Raw genomic sequence first — 19,965 nt, 5'->3', positions numbered from 1 at the left:
TGTAACTGCTGAATAAGTAAATAAGCAACTGTTTACTAACAAGTTTGGCATGTCAACTTATTAAAAGGTGATGATATGTCAATTTGTGTTCACAAGTTGCTTCCACTGCCCCCAAGTGGCCACAAAAACAGTTATGGCAGGTTTAAGACAGCAGTAGAAGTTTTATATTATTCAGCAGAACTGCATTAGAAATCCAACAGTATGCCTTGTTATGCTGTTTTATCCACAATATGTATTAAAACAACTAAAGTAGTACAGCTAATACTAAAACAGCTAGTACTACCAGTACTAGTACTAAAACAATTCAAAAAAATCTAGAGCACTCATGTGCCGCAGTTTCTCATCAGCATGTCAGTGTTGAATAAATCCACCGGCTGTTGTTTTTTTCCTTTTCTGCAGAACAAGGAGTTTGTCTGTCGGGGTTATGACTATGAACGGCTCGAGGACTTCCAGCAAAGGATGCTGGGGGAATTTCCACAAGCCATCGCCATGCAGCATCCCAACCAACCTGACGACACTATCCTACAAAGCGACGCTCAGTGTATCCTACACGGCTTATAGGGCTAAAACTGTTGTTTTCAATATCAATTAATGTGTAATTTATTTTTTGTATCAAGACTGTTGAAACTGTTGGTCAGACAAAATTGTTTGTCTCACCAGTGACCAACAGTCTAAAACTTAAATACCTTAAATGTCTAATGATATAAAAGCAAATCCTTACATTTGAGAAGGTGAAACCAGTAAATATGTAATATGTTTTCTTGATAAATGACTTGAACAATTGATTAATTATTAAAATGATGACAGTTAATTTCCTTTAGATCAATTAAGCAACTAATTGTTTCAACATTACAGCTTGCACTATGTATTGCTTTTTTATGTGCTAAAGGGTATTACAGATCAAAGAGGAACACTGTATGCAATGTTGGGGTTGATTGCCAGAGTCACACAGTCAGAGCAAACACTCTCTGTAAGCATTTCCCTTGAATATCCCTCCCTCTGTGAATATGCATGTCTGTCTGTCTGTCACTTCCTTGACACTTGGCTTCTAGACTTGCAGATCTATGCGGTGACTCCAGTGTCAGACATCTCTGATGTGCCTCAGCTGGAGCGTGTGCCCGAGAGGATCAAGAGCTTCTACCGCATAAACAATGTCAGCCGCTTCCACTATGACAGGCCTTTTCACAAGGGGCCCAAGGACCGCGAAAATGAGTTCAGGGTACGGTGAGCCAGCAGTGCCACTCTCAGTCCATTTTTGCCTCACAGAAATACTGAATTTACATGCAACGCTAGTTAAAAACATGAAATGGATCAAACTCAAAACTGCAGTTAGATTGATGCAGAGGCCTCTAGCAAAACAAATTCAAGTACATTTTATTTCTATAGCCTATACATACTTATTATAAAGCCTATACATACTATATTATACAGCATACAAAATCACTCTGTCCTTTGAGCCTCGATTTAGAGAGAGAGAGAGAGAGAGAGAGAGAGAGGCATCAAACAAACAGGGTTAGAGAGATGCGGTGGTTTTCAGAAAGTTTACGGTATATCTCGTCGGCAGGTCAGACATAGACTATAGGTGCTTGGCTTAATACTTATCTCTCCAGTCTCTCTGATTACTCCACCACAGATTTATCTGATCATTTTTTAGTCATGTCACAATTACATCTTGTGAGTTAGTCACAGTCAAAAGGCTGTCTTACTATATGATGACATACACCAACATGATTTTTTTTTCTGTAGGTAGCAAGTTGCTTTGTTGAAAACCTTGTGAAATTAGGTATTCACACAGATATATCTCTCTTGTGTAGCAGCCTCTGCAATTGTAACTTATAGCAGTCTCTGTCTGAACCACAGGTGCATTAGTCATACACACTGCAAAATGATGTAATGTGGCAAGAGAAAAAGTTTCCAAAATCATGACGACATGAGCCAGAGACAGAAAACTGCATTAGCATCAAGGAAATTACATTGAATTACATTGAATGAGTATCTCAATCTCAAAAACTGCTATAACTACTATATACTTTTGTATTGCATTTAGGGCTACAACTAATTACTATTTTTATTACTTATTAATCTGTCAATCATTTTTGTTAGAAAATAGTGAAGAATACCCGTCAGCATTTTCCAGAGCCCATGAAAATGTTTTCAAATTCATATCATTTATTTATTTAATTGATTGGCTTATTTAAAACAGGGACAGTGTGCAATACATGTGCACCAGATATATCACAATGCCAATTTCCATCTGTTGTCCCTGGGAGCGTATATAATGCACATTAAACAATGTAAAAATGATAATTCATCATAATAAATACACATGTAGGACAGACTAGTGTATATATATATATATATATATATTCAGAGACAAATGTGGAAAAAAATATATAAATCACCAACAAATATAACTTTGAAGAAATGTTGTTTTTGTCCAGCCAACTGTTCAAAATCCATTGATATTCAATTTACAATAATATGAAACAGAAAGACAGCAACATTTTAAGAAGCAGTAAACAATGAGGAAATTACTTTTAACGTTTAACAGATGAGATGATCACAATTGTTAGTGATTCATTTTCTGTCCATCATCTAATCGGTTAATCATTTCAGCCCTAACTTTATTGCAAGCGTTTTTTTTTTTACTTTACTCACCCGCTTGTATCTAGTCCAAGTACAGACAACAGTGCTCTAGAGACTTAGACCAGTCATGATAATGTACTATAGTTTTCTCTGACACAGTAACCTAAATTTGAAATCAAACCAGGACTTTTACTCTCCACTGAACTGACCTACATGCTACACTAAAACACAGTTTTGAGGTTTCCCAGTCTTACTATTTACCTGTTACACACATTCAGTTCATGATGTTACCAGATGTGGTTCATAGTAGACTGCCTAACCTCTGTTCTCTGTTCTGTGTTTTTCAACAGAGTCTGTGGATTGAGAGAACAACCCTGATCCTCTCTCGTCCTCTCCCCGGGATCTCCCGCTGGGCGGAGGTGGAAAGGAGAGAAGTGGTGAGGAGCTCAAACATTCACTCTCGGTCATCTTATACTGCACATACTGCCTACTCCATCTCTCTTACAACAGATGTGGAGTCGGAATATGTTAGATTGACTAACGTGAAGTCATATACACATACTTCCTCCCCTTTTATCATGGGTATATTTATTTGCAGATGGAGGTGAGCCCTCTGGAGAATGCCATTTATGTGGTGGAGAATAAAACCCAGGAGCTGCGGACTCTGATCAGCCAGTACCAACACAGACAGCATCATGGCAACATCAACCCGCTCAGCATGTGTCTAAACGGGGTCATAGATGCTGCTGTGAACGGAGGCATTGCCAGATATCAGGAGGTAGAGAGAAATGAATGGGTAGATTTATCGATTTTGATATATGGATTGAATCGTGAGAGATCCTCATCTTTTGACTTCTCTTCTACAACAGGCCTTCTTTGATAAGGACTACATCAGCAGTCACCCAGAAGACACAGAGAGGATCACACATCTGAAGGATTTGATGCAGGAACAGGTCAGACTCAGCTTTGAATTTCATCATATGTGTAACTGCTAGTTAAAATGACTCTCATGATAGTGGTGCAAACATCCTCTTCAGTGCTTCTTCTTCGCTGATTTCCTGTCAACAGGTGCACGTTCTCGGAGTGGGGCTGGCTGTTCATGAGAAGCTGGTGCATCCAGAAATGCGCCCCCTGCACAAAAAACTTGTAGACCAGTTTCACATGATGAGGACAGGTTTACATCATGTGAGTAGTCCCACCTGCGGCTCAGTTTTTCAGCTATGTTCATTTTTATTCTTGCTGACAAATGGGCACATTATGTGTTTTTCATGCAACCATATGTGTGATAAAGTAATATGGGTGTGGCTTTAATGCATGTGTGAGCAGTGTAAATATTCAGAGCAGTATATGGTTGGGTCCCAGCAGGGTGTGCCCGGCGTGGACCGATTCAGCCCTGCAGGCTGCCAAGGGGTCAATTCTCCCAGAGGCATCCTCTCCTCCCACAGCCACATGAGCCCTGAGAGTGTCCGCCTCATACACAGACACAGGTCAGTCACACAACAGGCACGCACGCACGCACGCGCATACATACACTCCCACACATTTATGAACACCCATGTACATACGGAGATAAAAGTTTCACAGTCTCCAACATTGTCTCTGTCCTGCAGCCCTCTGAATCTTCAGAGTTCGATTCGTCACTCGTCCTCCTCTCTGTCCTCACACACATCGAGTGAGGCAGGAAACCTCGTCATAATGACCGACGGCCTGATGGGGGAACACCCAGAGGAGGCATTACACATGCAGGTAAGGCTTGAAATAACAAACACACTCATGTCCACTACATTCAGTGGACATGGTGTGAATTTGTAATGCACATTGTAAAGCTTAACTCACATGAAAACTGGTCTGTTCAGGATGTAAAACATTGTATAATACTCGTACAATTACTTTTGTGAATATCAACATTGATACTGTAACTATAACGGCATTTTAATGCTGCCCTCTCATTGCACACAACTTTATATTATTAGTTTCCTGTCTGCTAGATAAAAGAAAAAAAGGCAGATACAGCAAATACATTTTTTCTCATAAAACAATGCTTTTTACTTCTTAAAAATTGTTTTGTATTGTATTGTATATGTTATTTTTACAATATATTTTGTTTTGCAGCCGAGCCCCTCCTCCTCCAGCCTGAGCTCAATTCGCTCCAACTCTTCCCAGATTATTAACTCTGCTCCCTCAAGTGCCAGAGGTAAGTAAGAAAGCCACGTCAGAGATGGAGACTGAAATAATCATTACTGTATACTGCCCCAAATTTCCATATCGGTGTATATTATATATCTTTATGGGAGGTTTTATTAATCATAGATGCATGAGATTTAGAAAATACATTACATAGATATTTCATGAAACTATGCAGAAGGTAGCAAGAGATAAAATACCTGCATATGTAGAATGGCAATACATCTCTGTTGAATATAATGAGGTTGCTGCAAGTAGAAGTAATACATTTCCACGTCTTTTCTCTGTCCAGGCTCTCCATCCTTGCCCGATAAGGCCAAACACAACCGGGAAGTGATGATACTGTTGCCGTCTCATCGTGAGAGGGTCAACAACTCCATGTACTACAACATGGCAGAGAATGGACAGGTGGGACAGATCTACAGCACCATAATGGTGCATCGATGTGCAGAACATACCAGATGCCAAATATATTCGTACTCACTCAAATGAGTGGGTGTTGAATGTTCATAAGAGATTTTTTTAAATATGTCTTTAGCTCGCCATTAAAAAAACAATAAAAACTGCTGTTTTCTAACCTATAATAATACATTCTGTTTTACAGAACAACCACATGCAGCGTGCCTTACTTCAGCAAATTAGCCCCTGTAAGCCGTGTGCTGATCCTCACATGAATCTACCAGAGAAAGGTAACGTAACACAAACAGGTTTAATTGTACAGTATTATGTACTTGAGATGTATCACAGTGTGTGTTGACGTGTTTATGTAATCCCCCTCCAGTCTTTCCCAACGCTCCCAACAGCTGGAGTCTGGATGGAGAGAACAGGGAGCAGGTGTCCTACATGCCAGCTTCTAGCGGAGGGGTAATCATGCCCCCTGTCCCACCCAGGTCCTTCCCACCAGGTACTTTCTTCTTTTACTTTGCACTCAGGGTATTTTATTGGGGTGGGAGCTTTTGAGTTGTAGGCTGGGTTTTAATGGCTATTTAAGACCTTTACATAAGAATGTATAAATTAATTATTTCCTCATATGAATTTCACTTTGCAGGACATTTCCTGATGCACTGTGATGTGTTTCACCACCAGAACAGTGACCCTCCCCCTGCCCTGCCTGTCCGTTCACTTCGAAAGGTACAGCCATCAGAGAAATAGTATTTGTGTAGTCATAAAATATCAAACAGCAGACGCAAACAGCATGATAGCAAATGTTTGGCTTCTCTTCCTCCTCATCCTCCTTCTTCCTTTTCACTCTCCTCTTCTCCTTGTGCCGCCTTATTTCAATTTACACAAGGAACTAATTTAGATTTCGTGCTACAATTGGAATCCTAACTTTGGAAAGTACATTTTCAATTGTTAAAATTACATTCTGAAAAATTAAATTTTTTGTCTTTTGTCATGGTAACACTGCATTTGCAGAAGCTTCTATTTCACAAGTTGTCAACTCCCACACATTGTCTTCACATACAGTCAATTTGTTAAAAATACGATTGAGTGTAGACACAGTATTTGTTTCACTCCAGTAGTCGAGTGATGATTACAAAGCCATTTTCAAGTGCCTCCATGTCTGAAATACAAACATTCTCAGAATGATCAAGTTGTTGTTGGCTCTTTATCTTTTTTCATTTGCAACTTGTAATTCCAATATTTCTGACACCATGTGAAGGCAGCTTGAGTAGTGTTAAAATTCAGGTTGTCCTGACAACACCAGACCCTCTGTCCTTTACTGTAAGCCAAGAGAAATACACCCATGACACCCACTATCTCTGTGATTCTTTCTCTCACCAGTCTCCTCTCCACCCGATCCCTGGCTCCCCCACCAGTCCTCAGTCAGCTTTGGGTGGCAGTAACTCCACTCTGTCAGGCAGCGCCAGCAGCGGTGTTTCCTCTCTGAGTGAGAGTAACTTTGGAGGCCAGTATCCAGACCCCGGCCCCATCAGGAGTGATGCATTGGAGCCTCTTCCCAGCCACCTGTGGTCTCCCCCTGATGAATACCTGGCCTCTCCCTACCTGCACATCCACTACGGCGGACCAGAGATCGAATCCGTGGACCAGGTCCGCCCCTTCCACTATCGCAGCCCCGCTTCGCACCCGCACAACCACCCGCATCCTCACGCTCACGCACACCCCGGACTTGACAGCCACTCCCACGGGCCGCCACCTCACCATCACGCTCCCATTCATGGCCCCCACCACATCCCTTACCGCAGGCCTCAGCCTCCAGCCGTGCCACCTAAACCCTATCTGAGAGAGGGCTGCATCCCTGAAGAGGAGCTGCAACCTCAGCCCATCCCGCTGCCCCGCAGGATCTTCCACTCCCCTCACGGCCACCGGGAGGACCAGGGGAAACACCCCTGGGAGCAGTGTATCAGCGAGGAGCACGAGGAGACCCAGTGATGAGGAGGCTCCAGCTATACTCCAGTTAGAGCTTTCTTCTCCTTGTCTTCTTCCCCTCATTTGCACTGAGTTAAAGGAGCAGTAACAGGAAGAGTCCAATGTGAAGCCGTGGAGTGTGTTCAGTTGACCTTCTGTGATTTAATTTCAGTGCACATGAAGGAAAGAAAAGAGTGAGTGAACCTCGATGAATCTACTGTATGAGGCACAACTGCCGTCACTGCTCCGTGTGGCCTCTTAGATATAACTAAAAGAAATGTATCTGTTGAACAATAAGACAGATTAACTCTGTTCAGAAATTGATATTGATAGTACAAAATTGTACAACTCGTCTGTGAGCATGTTTTTCCATTTGAGAATAATATGACAACTGTTTTGTGAAATACGACAACCATCATCATAACCAACGTGATCCCAGGTGCAGTATAAGCTCTGAACTTTCTTAATTTTGCTTTTAATGGCACTTTCACAACACAAGGCAACGACCTTATTATTCACAGTGAAGTGACTTCTATGCTTTAAATGCTTCATATATATGAATTCTTATTTTGATAAATAAATACATAATATAAAATACATTATAGTGTTTTTAAAAGCTTATGTCCATTATGTTTTTCAAAACACTGTTAAGTGCTCCTTAATAGTGAATCATATCAAATGGCGCACTCTGATGTGTTGCTGCCGGGCTGTAATGGCTCGCAGGTCTCTAAGGTTGGACTTGCAGCTCTCCTGTCGGACCGGCATCTCAAGGGACACAAACTTCAGTCATTGACAATTTCCCTTCCGTACTAATGTGTATGGAAACCTACGTGAATGTATTCAGATGAGATGTTTTATTTGTATTGCACAAGCTGCAATGCTGTTTTTTTTTGTTAAAGTGCTCTAAGTTCAGTCTATGTTGAAGAAGTCTCTATTTGTCTCTTTTATGTGACAAAGATATCTCAAGAGGAAGAAGAGGGGAAACTAAGGACAGTGATAGACATGTCATGTTTCATGTTCATGGTGAATGAAGACGGGATGGCACGAGAACTCTCCACACCTCAACCACCTGCTGGACTCTGAAAACTAACACCATTCTCTCTCTCTTTCTCCCTCCATCTTTTCCCTTCTCTGTATGGTTGTCAGACCATGTTAAGCAGTGAGAGCTGAACCTGGACAGTTGCAGTGGCATTGTATCTGATGACACTGTCTAGATCCCCGCCCGCTGAGTGGCAAGTCGAGGAGCCCACTCAGACAGCGTTGGAATCGCCTACCTGCCTTAAGTGCACTCAAATGCAGTTTGACCTCTCATCTGAACTGTGAGAAGTTAATTTAGTGACAGCCGTTCCCCTTTTCATTCTGTTCACTATAAGCTCCCTGAAGAAAAGAAAAAAAAAGATATCTACCTAGTGATGTTTTGTATGGTTTTGTCCCGCTTTGGTTTCAGGTTGTTGTTTGGTTTGTAGCGCTAATATTTCCTATTCTGCCTGCAGCTCTTTCTCAATCACCTTTCTGTTGTGTGAAAACTAATGATGTATTTCAGAAGAATGCTGAAGCCTGGACTGAGAGAGAGAAGTTTACTTTTTAGGGAGCAGAAGAACAGCGCTGCTTATCACGATGGGTTGGAAGGATATAGCTAATATTTTAACAATTACTTGTTTTCCTGGTTGTTTCTTTTGCAGGTGGATGCTTTGTGTTACTGTACATCAAGTTGTCAGCTGACTAGACAACATCTATTTTTGTATGTGAGATCATCAGTTTTGTGAACATGTTTCAGAAACCGTACCGAGACAGAAGACCCAGGTACTGCATCAGCTGTTATACTTTGTATGGAGATGAACCTGAGGTTAGATATATACAGTATGTGATTATCTTTTGTGACCCTGATGGCACCGAGGATAACTGGTAACTGAAGTGATACTCAAAATATAGGTACAATAGAATTTTTCAATGTAAATTCTGTTATTGTACATACAGCAGTATTGTGAAATATTTTTGAGAATTATTGCAGACGCCCTAAAAAGGTTTATCGTTGTTTTGTGTATATACATGTATTCCAGAGATCAGTGTAATTGATAAATATCTATAATCAGTGTTTGAAAAAGGACAAATCCATTAGACTGTGGCTGTCTCCACCGTTCTTGACTTTGAGTCTTCTCATATAAATACTTTATACACTTTTCAATGTGCTTTCCTGTACATATGGTGTTAGCATGATCAAACGGTGTTTGGTTGTAAAAGTGGTTTTCCTACTCCCATAACTGCTGTGGTATGGAATTCATTAACGATGCCAAACATTAAAGACAATCTTTTATCAGCTCTAACTCTTCCTCCTTACCTTTGCTGTGCTGTGATTGGTGGAGCAGTATGTCAAGTGGACAGTAGAGGGCGCTGTTTGTCATGAAAATACATGAAGCAGACTTTTTTTCAAAAAGGCACATGTCATATGCAAGCGAATACAGATTACAACAGCAAAAAACAACCAAGTGAGTGATATTAATAACAAACAAAAAGAAAATAAATATAAAAAAGAAATGAAAAAGTGGTCAATCAGGAATTAAGCTACATAGATTTATTTTATTATTTTTTTTTTTTTTTTACAGAAGTAGGGCCTGTCAAATTTTACAACATTTCACATATTTTTTTGTTTAAACGTGCAGCAAAAAAATTACAATTGTGTATGAATTATTTTTATAATTTGCCAAAATAATAACATTATTATTATATATTGTTCTCTAACTTTGCTTTCTTGTCCTTCAGTTGGACACCAAACTTCATATTTTAATATGTTATAATTGGAATATTTTGATCATCATAAGTCATCTAATATTGAAAAGCATCCCAAAAGGTCTTAGCTACTGTAATCTTCATTGTGGACATAGTGGAGCATTTAGCAAGATAAGAGCAGGATAAGAGCCAGATATTAAGTTGGTGTAAGACCAAAAACAGCTAAAAGAGGGTAAATATTGGACTTGCAATTACCATTTGACCAGAAACATAACTACACATAGTATAATATTATGTATAAATATATATGTGTGTGTGTGTGTGTGTGTGTGTGTGTGTGTGTGTGTGTGTGTGTGTGTGTGTGTGTGTGTAACAGCATGTCACACAACCCCTGGGTCCACCACAGAAGAAAAAATATGGAAAAAAGAAAACAAAATCTTTAGCTGCAGTGACAGCTAGGGTCCCTGCTCTCACCAGCTCAAGCTTCACACTGTCACTAACCTCGTACGTCAAATCTTTTTCTTATATATATGATAATGCAGCTAGTCAAGTTGTATTCGTTTATAGAAAGAAAGAAATAAGTGTGATTTGTGTTATAAATCAATCTAAGGTTGCATTAGCAAATCGTTCTGCAAGTATCATGAACATGGATCTGCTTCAAAGTCAGTTTACACCACCTCAGTAATGAGTATGTGTGGCCTACAGATGGCACAAGTGACCCATTATGAATTCCTGGAGAATCTAGAAATAATCCGAATTAAAGTAGAATTGCTATATTAATGGAAGATCTTTTGAAGGTGAAGAATTATGTTTTACCTAATTCAGTAGCTTTACAGTTTTATCAAAAAAGTGTTGTTATAGTGAGAAGAAAGATACAAAAAGGAAAGATAGATAGATCGATAGATATTTATCTTTCTTGATAGATAGATCGATAGATAGATAGATAGATAGATAGGTAGATAGATAGATATATAGATAGATAGATAGATAGATAGATAGATAGATATGTAGATAGATAGGTAGATAGATAGATATATAGATAGATAGATAGATAGATAGATAGATAGATATGTAGATAGATAGGTAGATAGATAGATAGATATGTAGATAGATAGGTAGATAGATAGATAGATAGATAGATAGATCTTTATCTTTCTTGATAGATAGATAGATAGATATGTAGATAGATAGATATATAGATAGATAGATAGATAGATAGATAGATAGATAGATAGATAGATAGGCATAGGCTGTGTGTCTGTTTGCCTCTGAAATGTCTCTGGTAACAATGAGGACTGTGCACTCTCCGTGTCTTGCATATCCATGATGCAGTCACAGAAAAAAAAGGAGGCGAGTTAAGATGAAAGGATCCTAGCTGCCTCTCCAGAGGATGATGAGGCTGTGGTACATGCTGATGCAGATACTGAATTTCATTTTTACAGCGTCACCGTGGCTCCTCAAATGTTTTGCATCTCCCTCTTTTTGTGCCCTTTTTCTTTTTTCATCGCAAACTCCTCTGTCTTAAAGTCTCACTGAATTTTCTCTTAAGGGACTTATAGTGAGGGAATTCAGTATAATTATGTGGTCTCCACGCTGGATCTGTTTTCGTTTGTACACACTTGCATGTATGGCATGCAGGTAGAGCTCTACCCTCTTCTGTGATTGCATCCTTTCATTCTGCTTTTATTGTTCGGGGCACAAGAGCATAATGATGTGAAAAGCATCTCTCATACATCCTGGCAACTGGAATGACAAGCTGCCATCGAGCCTTCTGTTTGGAGGAAAACAAAAATAACCTTGATCTGTCATCGCATCTCTTTGTGTATACTGTTTCTTACTGAATGTGTTCTTGTGCTGCTACAATAATTTGACACAGATTTGGTTCAAGTACTGTGTCTACTGTTTGAATGCCTGTGAAAAAGCCAGCAGTGCACCAGTGTGCTACAAATTAAGGTAGAAAAAGATTTAAAAAAAAAAAAAAACAAGGAGACAAATACATCAGGAAACAAAGACTTTTAATAAATGAAACAATACTAATAAATAAAGATTAAACAAGTTGCACATTCAAAATAAAATCCAACAAAAAGAACATAACACTGAACAGTAAAGTACAGTACCATAGCACATATTATTAAAAAAGAAAATCCCCACCCCCCCCCCAAACATTTACAAATTTTCTTAAAAACTTCAAGAGGCAAACAGACATTGTATAAAAGCATCATACAGTAGAGTATTTGTCATCTGAGTATAATTTACAAATTTATTGAAGGATAAATACTTATAGCTGATCTCTAACTTGAGATACACATGTGAAAACTGTAATTTAAACATGTATTTCTCAGGTGAGGTTCCAGCCCTTGTTTTAGTGATCAATAACAGTGATGAGGTGACAATGAAAGCAATCCATCAATTCATGGGAAACTCACAAATTATCTATAACCGTAAATAACTTTTAATAGCTTTATCCACATCTCCATTGGTCTCTCCTCTGTTGGTGCATCATAGAATAAAAGTCAAGAGCATCTCTGCCAGCGGATATGGCTACATCAGGCGTTTTGTGAAAGAACACTGCAGCTGTCCTTCATCTGACTCTCCAGAGCTCAGAGGCTGCATCAGTATGGAGCAAACTTCTGTCTCTCTGGCTTTTTGATGCAGTTGGCTGAGGAGATTTTGGTGGTGTAGGCAGCCAGAGTGGTGTGGGAGGGCGCTGCAGTGACGGCCACGGTGGGGCCGGGACTGGACAGAGTCAGAAAGGGGACAGACTTCATCCCTAGCAGGCCGGAGAGGGGCATGGCACCATACGGGGTGCCCAGCATATGAGCCGGAGTCAGGGTGCCCATTGTGGCCATGGTGGGTGCAGGGGAGGCAGCTGGGGAGGCTGGCTGGGTGAAGGCCATGTTGAGGTCGACTGGAGCTGTCATAGTTGCTGCCTGGGCCGTGGATTTGGCGGTCTCTAAACTATGATGGCAGAGATAGCAGGAGGGCAGATAGGGAGATGAGGAGAAAAGACACAGAATGAAGATTAGAGGATTATACTGTTGCTGCAACAATGACCGAAAGGTCTGGACATTTTTTAAAGGGGAACGCCACAGATTTTACAAATCAAAGTCTTGGTCTGCATATGTGAAAATAGCTGTATAAAGCCTTTTGTAGCTCCAGAAAGAGCTGCGCAAAATCTAATAAAGTGCCTCAAGTGATGTCACTTGAGTCAGCATTGGTTAAAAGCACTTCATATTATAGGCACTAACACTGACTATCCTTGTAACAATTTGGCCACAATTTAGCCATATACTCTGTTTCAATTTAGTCTTGTTTCTTTAAACTCCCTCCACTCCCCTTGTCTCTTGTAGTATTGTAAAGAAACGTTTACTCAGTCAATTTAAACTGACCTACATTTTATTTTTATCTAAGTATATTTTATGTCAAATCAAGTCATTTTACTTGTACTATTTCCATCCCTGTAAATAGGTGTATTTATGAAAGCCAAGTATTGAAAAAGATAATTAAGAAAAAGATGCCAGAGCTGCACGGCAAATACTGAATTCCAACAAGACACTGCTTCTATGTTGTACAATACAACCAGGATTTTACTCATTCCCTCAAGGCCAATTACCAGCAGCACAAGGACATGCCTCATTATCACTTATCACTCTACAGCGTAACCTTTGACCCTTTTAAACCAATGCATTTCTCTCAGGCTTGCGATGACTAATTAGATGGCTGTACGCTGGGCCTTACCAGGAGGTAATGAGGTACTGGGCCAAGTTGATGCTGACCGGTGTTCCTGTGATAGTGACATGGCGGTCACTTGTACCGTCCAGCTGGCTGCCGATCTTGATCTGAGCTCCTGACACCTGCCTGATCTCGTTGATCTTAGTGCCCTGACGGCCGATGATCGAGCCGATCAGCTGCAAAAGAACAGAGGCAGAGACAGAACGGTCAGTTTGATGGAAAAACGGTTCAATAAATCATTTGACTGATTGCAGCTTTTTCTTAATGTTGGTTGTAATGCTGATGAAAGTGACTGACCAAAAGGCCAAAAGCAAAAAAACTAGAACAATAAATGAAAGAAGTACTGTGCTGTTGGGCTGATTTAATGCAGTCCACTTCAAATATTGCAATTGCATTGTCTTCATTAGATTGGTCATCCATCATGCATGTCAAAAGCACTTTTTTACCCCCAGAGTCTTCCTTAATTGCTACTGCATGTGCACTGGTAAAAGAGACGAGAGAAGGCACATTTGCCTCTCATTAATCTGAGTGGCTAAAAGGTTATTGATTCCTTAGAGTGGTGATGACTTCCCAAACAAATCACTTCCCAAACACATGCCAGCTAGATGCATCTCTGCACTAATGGAAAACATAATGGGAAAATAACTCAAATATATAACATACAGTCCCATCGGCTTGAGCGTTCTCTCTGCTGAGAGTAGATTAGACAATGACATGAGTTTTATTGCATTCCAAAATACATTATCACTTTATTTCTGCTTTCATTACCCGACCTGGACCCCTGCCTATTAGTGACAATAGATATTTAACAGAGCCAATGCTCGGGGGCTGCATATCAGCTCAAGTGCAGGGTGTCAGGGCTCAGTGACAGGGTTATGCTGCCAGTATATAGTGAGTGAGACAGACAGTGATGAAGTACTTGTAGTATGCGTGTGTGCTGGCAGCTTAACAGCGGCTGAAGCATAGGTAGAAATACACAACACACACATGGTGCATTTCACATTCCTTTCCTGAGAAGTAAGCAGCCTGTGTCTGATTTGTCACACAGCGACCAGATTGGTCTGCCTGGCTATTATAGGCTCAGCAGTTTATTCAGGGGGGGAAGAGACACACTAAGAGCAGCCAGCCTAAGGAGCAACTCTAGAGACAATGACCACTACAGACGTCACATCACAGATAACGTGTCTCCCCCACTGAGACCAAGAATCTCTACAGGACTCTGGCCTTTTACACCAGCTGTCAATAGACACCAGCTGTCAACAGTTCACCCGCTTTGGTGTGCATGACCTCAGACAACAGCATTCCTATATGAACAACCTTAAAAAAAATGCAACCAGAGCTAAATAAATGACACAGGAGACACCGCAGGTATGCTTGCTGTGGTGATTATTTTTCCTGAGCATTCAAATAACATTAATGCTGCACTACACTCCTGGTGTTCAACTATAAATGGCCTACATATTGTTGAGTTCCTGCTGAGGCAGTCGTTTGAAAGGACACAGGAAGAGGGATGGGATGGTGAGGGTGCAGCCATTTTTCTTCCGGCTAAAAAGTACAGTACATACTGCTGACTGGGTGTAAGCTGTTTCTCAATGCAACTGTGTGTGTGTGTGTGCGTGCGTGCGTGCGTGCACGCGAGTGTGCGCGAGTGTGCGCACGTCTCCTTCGGCATTCAGTATGTGAGCACAGAGTAGGATTGTGTGGTCGGCCTGAGGGGGGATGGAGGGCTGAGGAGGCTCAGTCATGGCTATAAGTCCTCTCTTCTAGAACAATGGCTGGAGCTTACAGCTGTCCCTGTCACGTATAGTGCTGGACTCCCTCACTCCTGATGCATTGTGCCACTGGTCATGTGTGGGTTTACTTGGTTAAAAAAGCCTTCAGGCATTTTAGAAATGTTGTTGAAGGGTTGTGGCTATATTCTATAAAGTACAGTGAAACCTAATCAATCCAACCCTTGTTTTCTGTCTTCTCTCTATTGTAAAACAAAGACAGCAAATTTGTTCTTTGCCAATATTGATTGAAGTAGTATTTTGAACCTGCAAATTTGACAGTAGACAGCATTTCAGGTCATGAATTCCAACACAGTTTAAAGAATAAGACCAAAGAAAAGACCAAACAATTACAGTATTAAAACACACCAGTGAGCTACACTGTTGCACTGGGTGACATGTTCCTTCTCTGTAGTTTATTTTGAGTCAATCCCACATACGGAATCCTGCTGCTGTAAATACTTACAGGCGTGTATAAATCTGCAGTTGAAAATAGTCCCCAGCAAATGTACTATTTACTCCTGTTTGAGTAACCTTTGCTCAAAACTACAGTGGCTGGCTGTTTTAGGATATTTATTAGCCTTTTTAAAAAGCAAAACTATTTATTTGTGACCTGATTTTAAAGATTAACGTCCTCATTAGGAAGTAATGAGGTTGAGGAAGTCATTGAGAAATTGTTTGTTCTGGTCTTTTTTTTATATAATGTGTTGACAGTGAGAAAAATACAGAAAAAATGCCGGCCTTATCCTTTAATTTCCAACATTTCATTTTTATGGATGGTTTGTTTTTATACCAGATATAAGAGCTGCAAATTAAATCATAAATCATACATGGCTTCATTATAAATTTGACTTTCTAAATGAAATCCAATAGGAAGCAAATTATTACAATTAATAGCCAGATGCTCTCTGTCCAGCCCAGCCAAACCAAATACTAGAGTGATCATCTGAAGAGAAATGTAGTCTGACTTTATTTTGAAGTGAATCTATGCATCGTGATTTCTACTCTTAGATTGGAGAGACGTCTCATCAAACCCTGGCGGGGGCTAAGTGAAGAGGGAAAGGATCTTTGTCTGTTTTCTTATTGGCTGTTTTGACAGCAGACAGCTTCTAAGTAGGTCAGGGAACATGAGAGGATTTACTGAGCACTCATGGGAGTCACTCTATAAGACACTGCAACTGCAGCCCAGACAATAATGTGAAAGGATCCATATCAGCTCAGAATCCCTTTAACCTTGTGTTAGACTGAGGTTAGAATAATGAGGATAATTAGTAAGTGTCCACCATGTCTCTCGTCTCTTCTGAAGGCACACCAGACGTCTTTGCAGTTGCAGCTACTGCATCCAAAATCACCTGCTCCTGTGCTGTGTACATGTGAGATGAGTGCTGATTTCCTGTTCTTTTCTCGTGGTTCCGATGGGATAATACTAACAAGGTGAAGAATAAAAAGTTAAGCGTTGCTTTTGCTTACATCATTGGGAATAAGCAGCTCCTGAGATGTCTGAGAGTTGCCGTCCATCCCTGATAAGAGAAAACACAAGCACCGACTTAATAAAATTGACATATCATACATTTGAATATTCATTCAACTCCTGTAGTTAGTGAAGCCACACAGCTGTCATTGATATGCTGGAAAAAACCCTTTGAGCGGGGAACTGCTAGATATAGTCAAACAGTTAATTTACATTTGAATGGACTGATGTTTAACACAGCACTCATTCTTTTTCTTCTCCCAGTTCTCTGACTCTGCGGAACTTATCATTTCACATAATCATTTCTATGAGAGAGCTTTAAAGCCTTGTCTCCTCCTTTCTCACTGACACAAGCACATTATCAGTGCAGCTAATGACAACAGCCTTTATTTCTCAGGTCTAAAGGCGTGTTCAGTTAGTTAGTCCAAGTTACTGATGGAGGAGCAAAGAAGAAACTCTGCAACCTGCTTATTTTATTTTATTTTTTAATTAAACCGTTTGACTGTCAGCGCAATGGGATATAATCCAGAGCAAATACTGACTATTCTGACTGCTTTACATACCAGGTATGATAGTCGAAGCAGGCTGGGCCATTTGACTCAGGCCTTGCTGCATTGATAGCTGATGTAGCTTGGCCATCTGTAAAACAGAAAGCAGAACGTCATGCAGTGTACACTAAACCATAAACTACTCATGTTATATAAATTATAACATTTCCACAAATGGTCATACTCTACCTCTGAGTGTGGAATGCCATATTGGTTTTGCAAAGTGTAGGCCTGAAAGAGAGTACCCTGCATTAGGTAAATTACAGCTATAAACCATCACACACAGGAAATAAATCTGCAGCCTCTTAATGGAAGTGCTTCACTGTCAATACATGCCTGTTTTGTTTTTTTAGAATAAGAGAAATGAGCGTTTATAGTCCAGCTCTGAACTAGACAGACTTACTCTCCTCCAGTGGTCTCTACCAATGCAGGTACCGTTGTTTGGGTTTAATTTAGCCAGGTTTTGAAATACCCATTTCTGAGAATTTAATTTTGCTTGTGGTTCTCACAGCATTAAAAAAATGACAAAAGATTCAACGAGAACATCTCTTTCCTAAAAGAAATCCCAAAAAGAACATTAGTATTAAAATTAAATTTTAGGGTGTGGCCTTGACCAACTGCCATGCTTTGCTTGTTTTCAAGCCATGATGTCTCTCTCTTTCTCATGGTCAGGCCAAATTCTCTGGGTGGGCAAAGCAGAGAAATGGGAGGTAACCTTGCTCCTTATGATGTTATAAGGAGAAGATTTCAGATCGGCCCATCTGAGCTTTCATTTTCTCAAAGGCAGAGCCGGATACCCAGAGCTTGGTTTACATCTATCGCCATTTCTAGCCACTGGGGGACCATAGGCAGGCTAGGGGAACTCACATTAATGTTAAAAAACCTCATAAAGTGAAATTTTCATGCCATGGGACTTTTGAAAGCTCAAATATCTAAAAACCAGGATAAATAAAGCTAAAAAATCTGCATGGCTAGATACCACTAGAGGTATGTGAAAAATAAATGTGATTTTTTTTTTCCTGTAATTTAGATGACTTGACCCTTTTATTGACCCTGTATTACTTACAAATAGGTCCTCTTTTGTGCTGTAACAAATTATTTGTGCAATCCTGCCTTTTGGCTGCATCTTCTTTATCTCTACCTGCAGGATTGCTCATCCCCCATCATCTTAAATAATGCACTCACATATATTAACCCTCCTTTCTCTCACTCCACCCAGCGATACTCACTTTAACTTAATTTATATCTTTCCATCCATCCAAACATCCATCCATCCGTCTAACTATTCTAACTCAATTCTGCCTGATGCCAGCTGTCTGGCTACTATTACCCGTCCATCATATATGGTCATAAACTGGAGAGGAGAGCTTGGTCATTACAATAAATCAGTACAGTACATTAGAGTTGTGTTTATACAGGAAAGCAAAAAAAAAAAAAACACAAATTAGTAGCAATAATCTTTCAATTTACAGCATGAGTGATCTAAATCATAAAAGCTTTATATTTCATTACCCACAATTATTTTTATTTTTTTTAATCTAGCACTGATTTGTCAGAGGCTGCTGTTTCTGTTCTGATATTATGACAGTATCTGCTATTGCTGTCATGGGAAGAATATTCCTAAAGCCGAAATTGTTTCTGGTGCAGTGCTAGGCAGGACTAAAAAGGAGACTGTGGAGGTGGTGTGTGTGATGGCATCATGTTTCAGGAGGGGTTATAGCTCTTATGACAGGGTAGAACAATAGCTGCAGCTTACGCTCAGCTGTTGTTTTTAATGCCTCGTGCCAGATGATGGACTGTGTGGACATACCACACAACCCTCTGATCCTCACAGCCCCTGAAAGTCATTCCTGCTCTCCGCAGTGAAGACCAGCATCTGGAGAGATCTTTATATTCTATAGTCAAAAGAATGAATATTATTCACAGACTTCACATTAATGGATCTTCAGTTACCTGCTGGAGGTCCAGGCCACCTTGGGTGACGGAGTACAGAGGGTGGGGTGCAAATTCTGATGCCTCATACACCTACAAACACACAAGAGAAGCACAAAAGGAAAATATGTAGCCCATTATTGAAATAGCTTCACGTTATAAAGTCCAGACATTATTTTTGCAATGGAAGTGATAATTAGTCAGTGTAAATGTATTCTTACCAGCTGAAACCTTCCATGGTACATTTAATGTGAAAATAATGAATAAAAAATTTCCAATTTCATTTTTTCAAATTTGGTCTGAGATGGGCTCTCGAGGCTGCATTTCTGACACTTTAACACACCTAACAGGCTTATAGACCATGACTCATCCACCGACCCTTTCCCATTCCACTTCACTCTGACAAATTATACAAACGTCCCTTAGCTCTGTGCTGCCTTCATTATGGCATCTCCCAGTGACCAGGACCTCACCCTTGGTTTAATTTGATAGCTTGTTATGGGGAATATCAAAAACACAAAGCCATTCCATAAATTGACGAGGGTCTAAGGCAGCACAAACACTACCAGAACTGCTGACAGCTATGCAGAATATCTGACTGCTGCTGTAGCCAGAGGAGACGGCAGGTCTCCAGTCTCGCTGGCTA

General features: G+C 40.3%; 2 protein-coding genes across 2 annotated transcripts in view; one reads left to right on the top strand and one right to left on the bottom strand.

The window, feature by feature from the left end:
* Positions 1–9,437, top strand: part of LOC144521025 (dedicator of cytokinesis protein 3-like) — a 48,223-nt gene extending 38,786 nt beyond the window's left edge. The window contains exons 41-53 of the mRNA XM_078255230.1: positions 400–541; positions 1,053–1,219; positions 2,937–3,023; positions 3,185–3,364; positions 3,456–3,539; positions 3,655–3,771; positions 3,952–4,073; positions 4,197–4,386; positions 4,699–4,780; positions 5,063–5,178; positions 5,375–5,459; positions 5,819–5,901; positions 6,556–9,437. Coding sequence (XP_078111356.1) covers positions 400–541; positions 1,053–1,219; positions 2,937–3,023; positions 3,185–3,364; positions 3,456–3,539; positions 3,655–3,771; positions 3,952–4,073; positions 4,197–4,386; positions 4,699–4,780; positions 5,063–5,178; positions 5,375–5,459; positions 5,819–5,901; positions 6,556–7,164 — 2,064 coding nt within the window. The 3' untranslated portion in view covers positions 7,165–9,437. The remainder of the gene's footprint in view (positions 1–399; positions 542–1,052; positions 1,220–2,936; positions 3,024–3,184; positions 3,365–3,455; positions 3,540–3,654; positions 3,772–3,951; positions 4,074–4,196; positions 4,387–4,698; positions 4,781–5,062; positions 5,179–5,374; positions 5,460–5,818; positions 5,902–6,555) is intronic.
* Positions 9,438–12,028: 2,591 nt separating this feature from the next.
* LOC144520321 (poly(rC)-binding protein 4-like) overlaps positions 12,029–19,965 on the bottom strand; it is a 30,681-nt gene continuing 22,744 nt past the window's right edge. The window contains exons 9-14 of the mRNA XM_078253990.1: positions 19,341–19,412; positions 17,577–17,618; positions 17,403–17,478; positions 16,839–16,888; positions 13,606–13,775; positions 12,029–12,825 (exon numbers count right to left, since the gene is read on the bottom strand). Of these exons, the coding sequence (XP_078110116.1) occupies positions 12,480–12,825; positions 13,606–13,775; positions 16,839–16,888; positions 17,403–17,478; positions 17,577–17,618; positions 19,341–19,412 (756 nt within the window). The 3' untranslated portion in view covers positions 12,029–12,479. The remainder of the gene's footprint in view (positions 12,826–13,605; positions 13,776–16,838; positions 16,889–17,402; positions 17,479–17,576; positions 17,619–19,340; positions 19,413–19,965) is intronic.

This window comes from Sander vitreus, chromosome 7 (assembly GCF_031162955.1).
Source record: "Sander vitreus isolate 19-12246 chromosome 7, sanVit1, whole genome shotgun sequence".
Classification (NCBI taxonomy): domain Eukaryota; kingdom Metazoa; phylum Chordata; class Actinopteri; order Perciformes; family Percidae; genus Sander; species Sander vitreus.
Note: the sequence above shows the minus strand (reverse complement) of the source record. Positions and strands in the feature narration are given on the sequence as shown.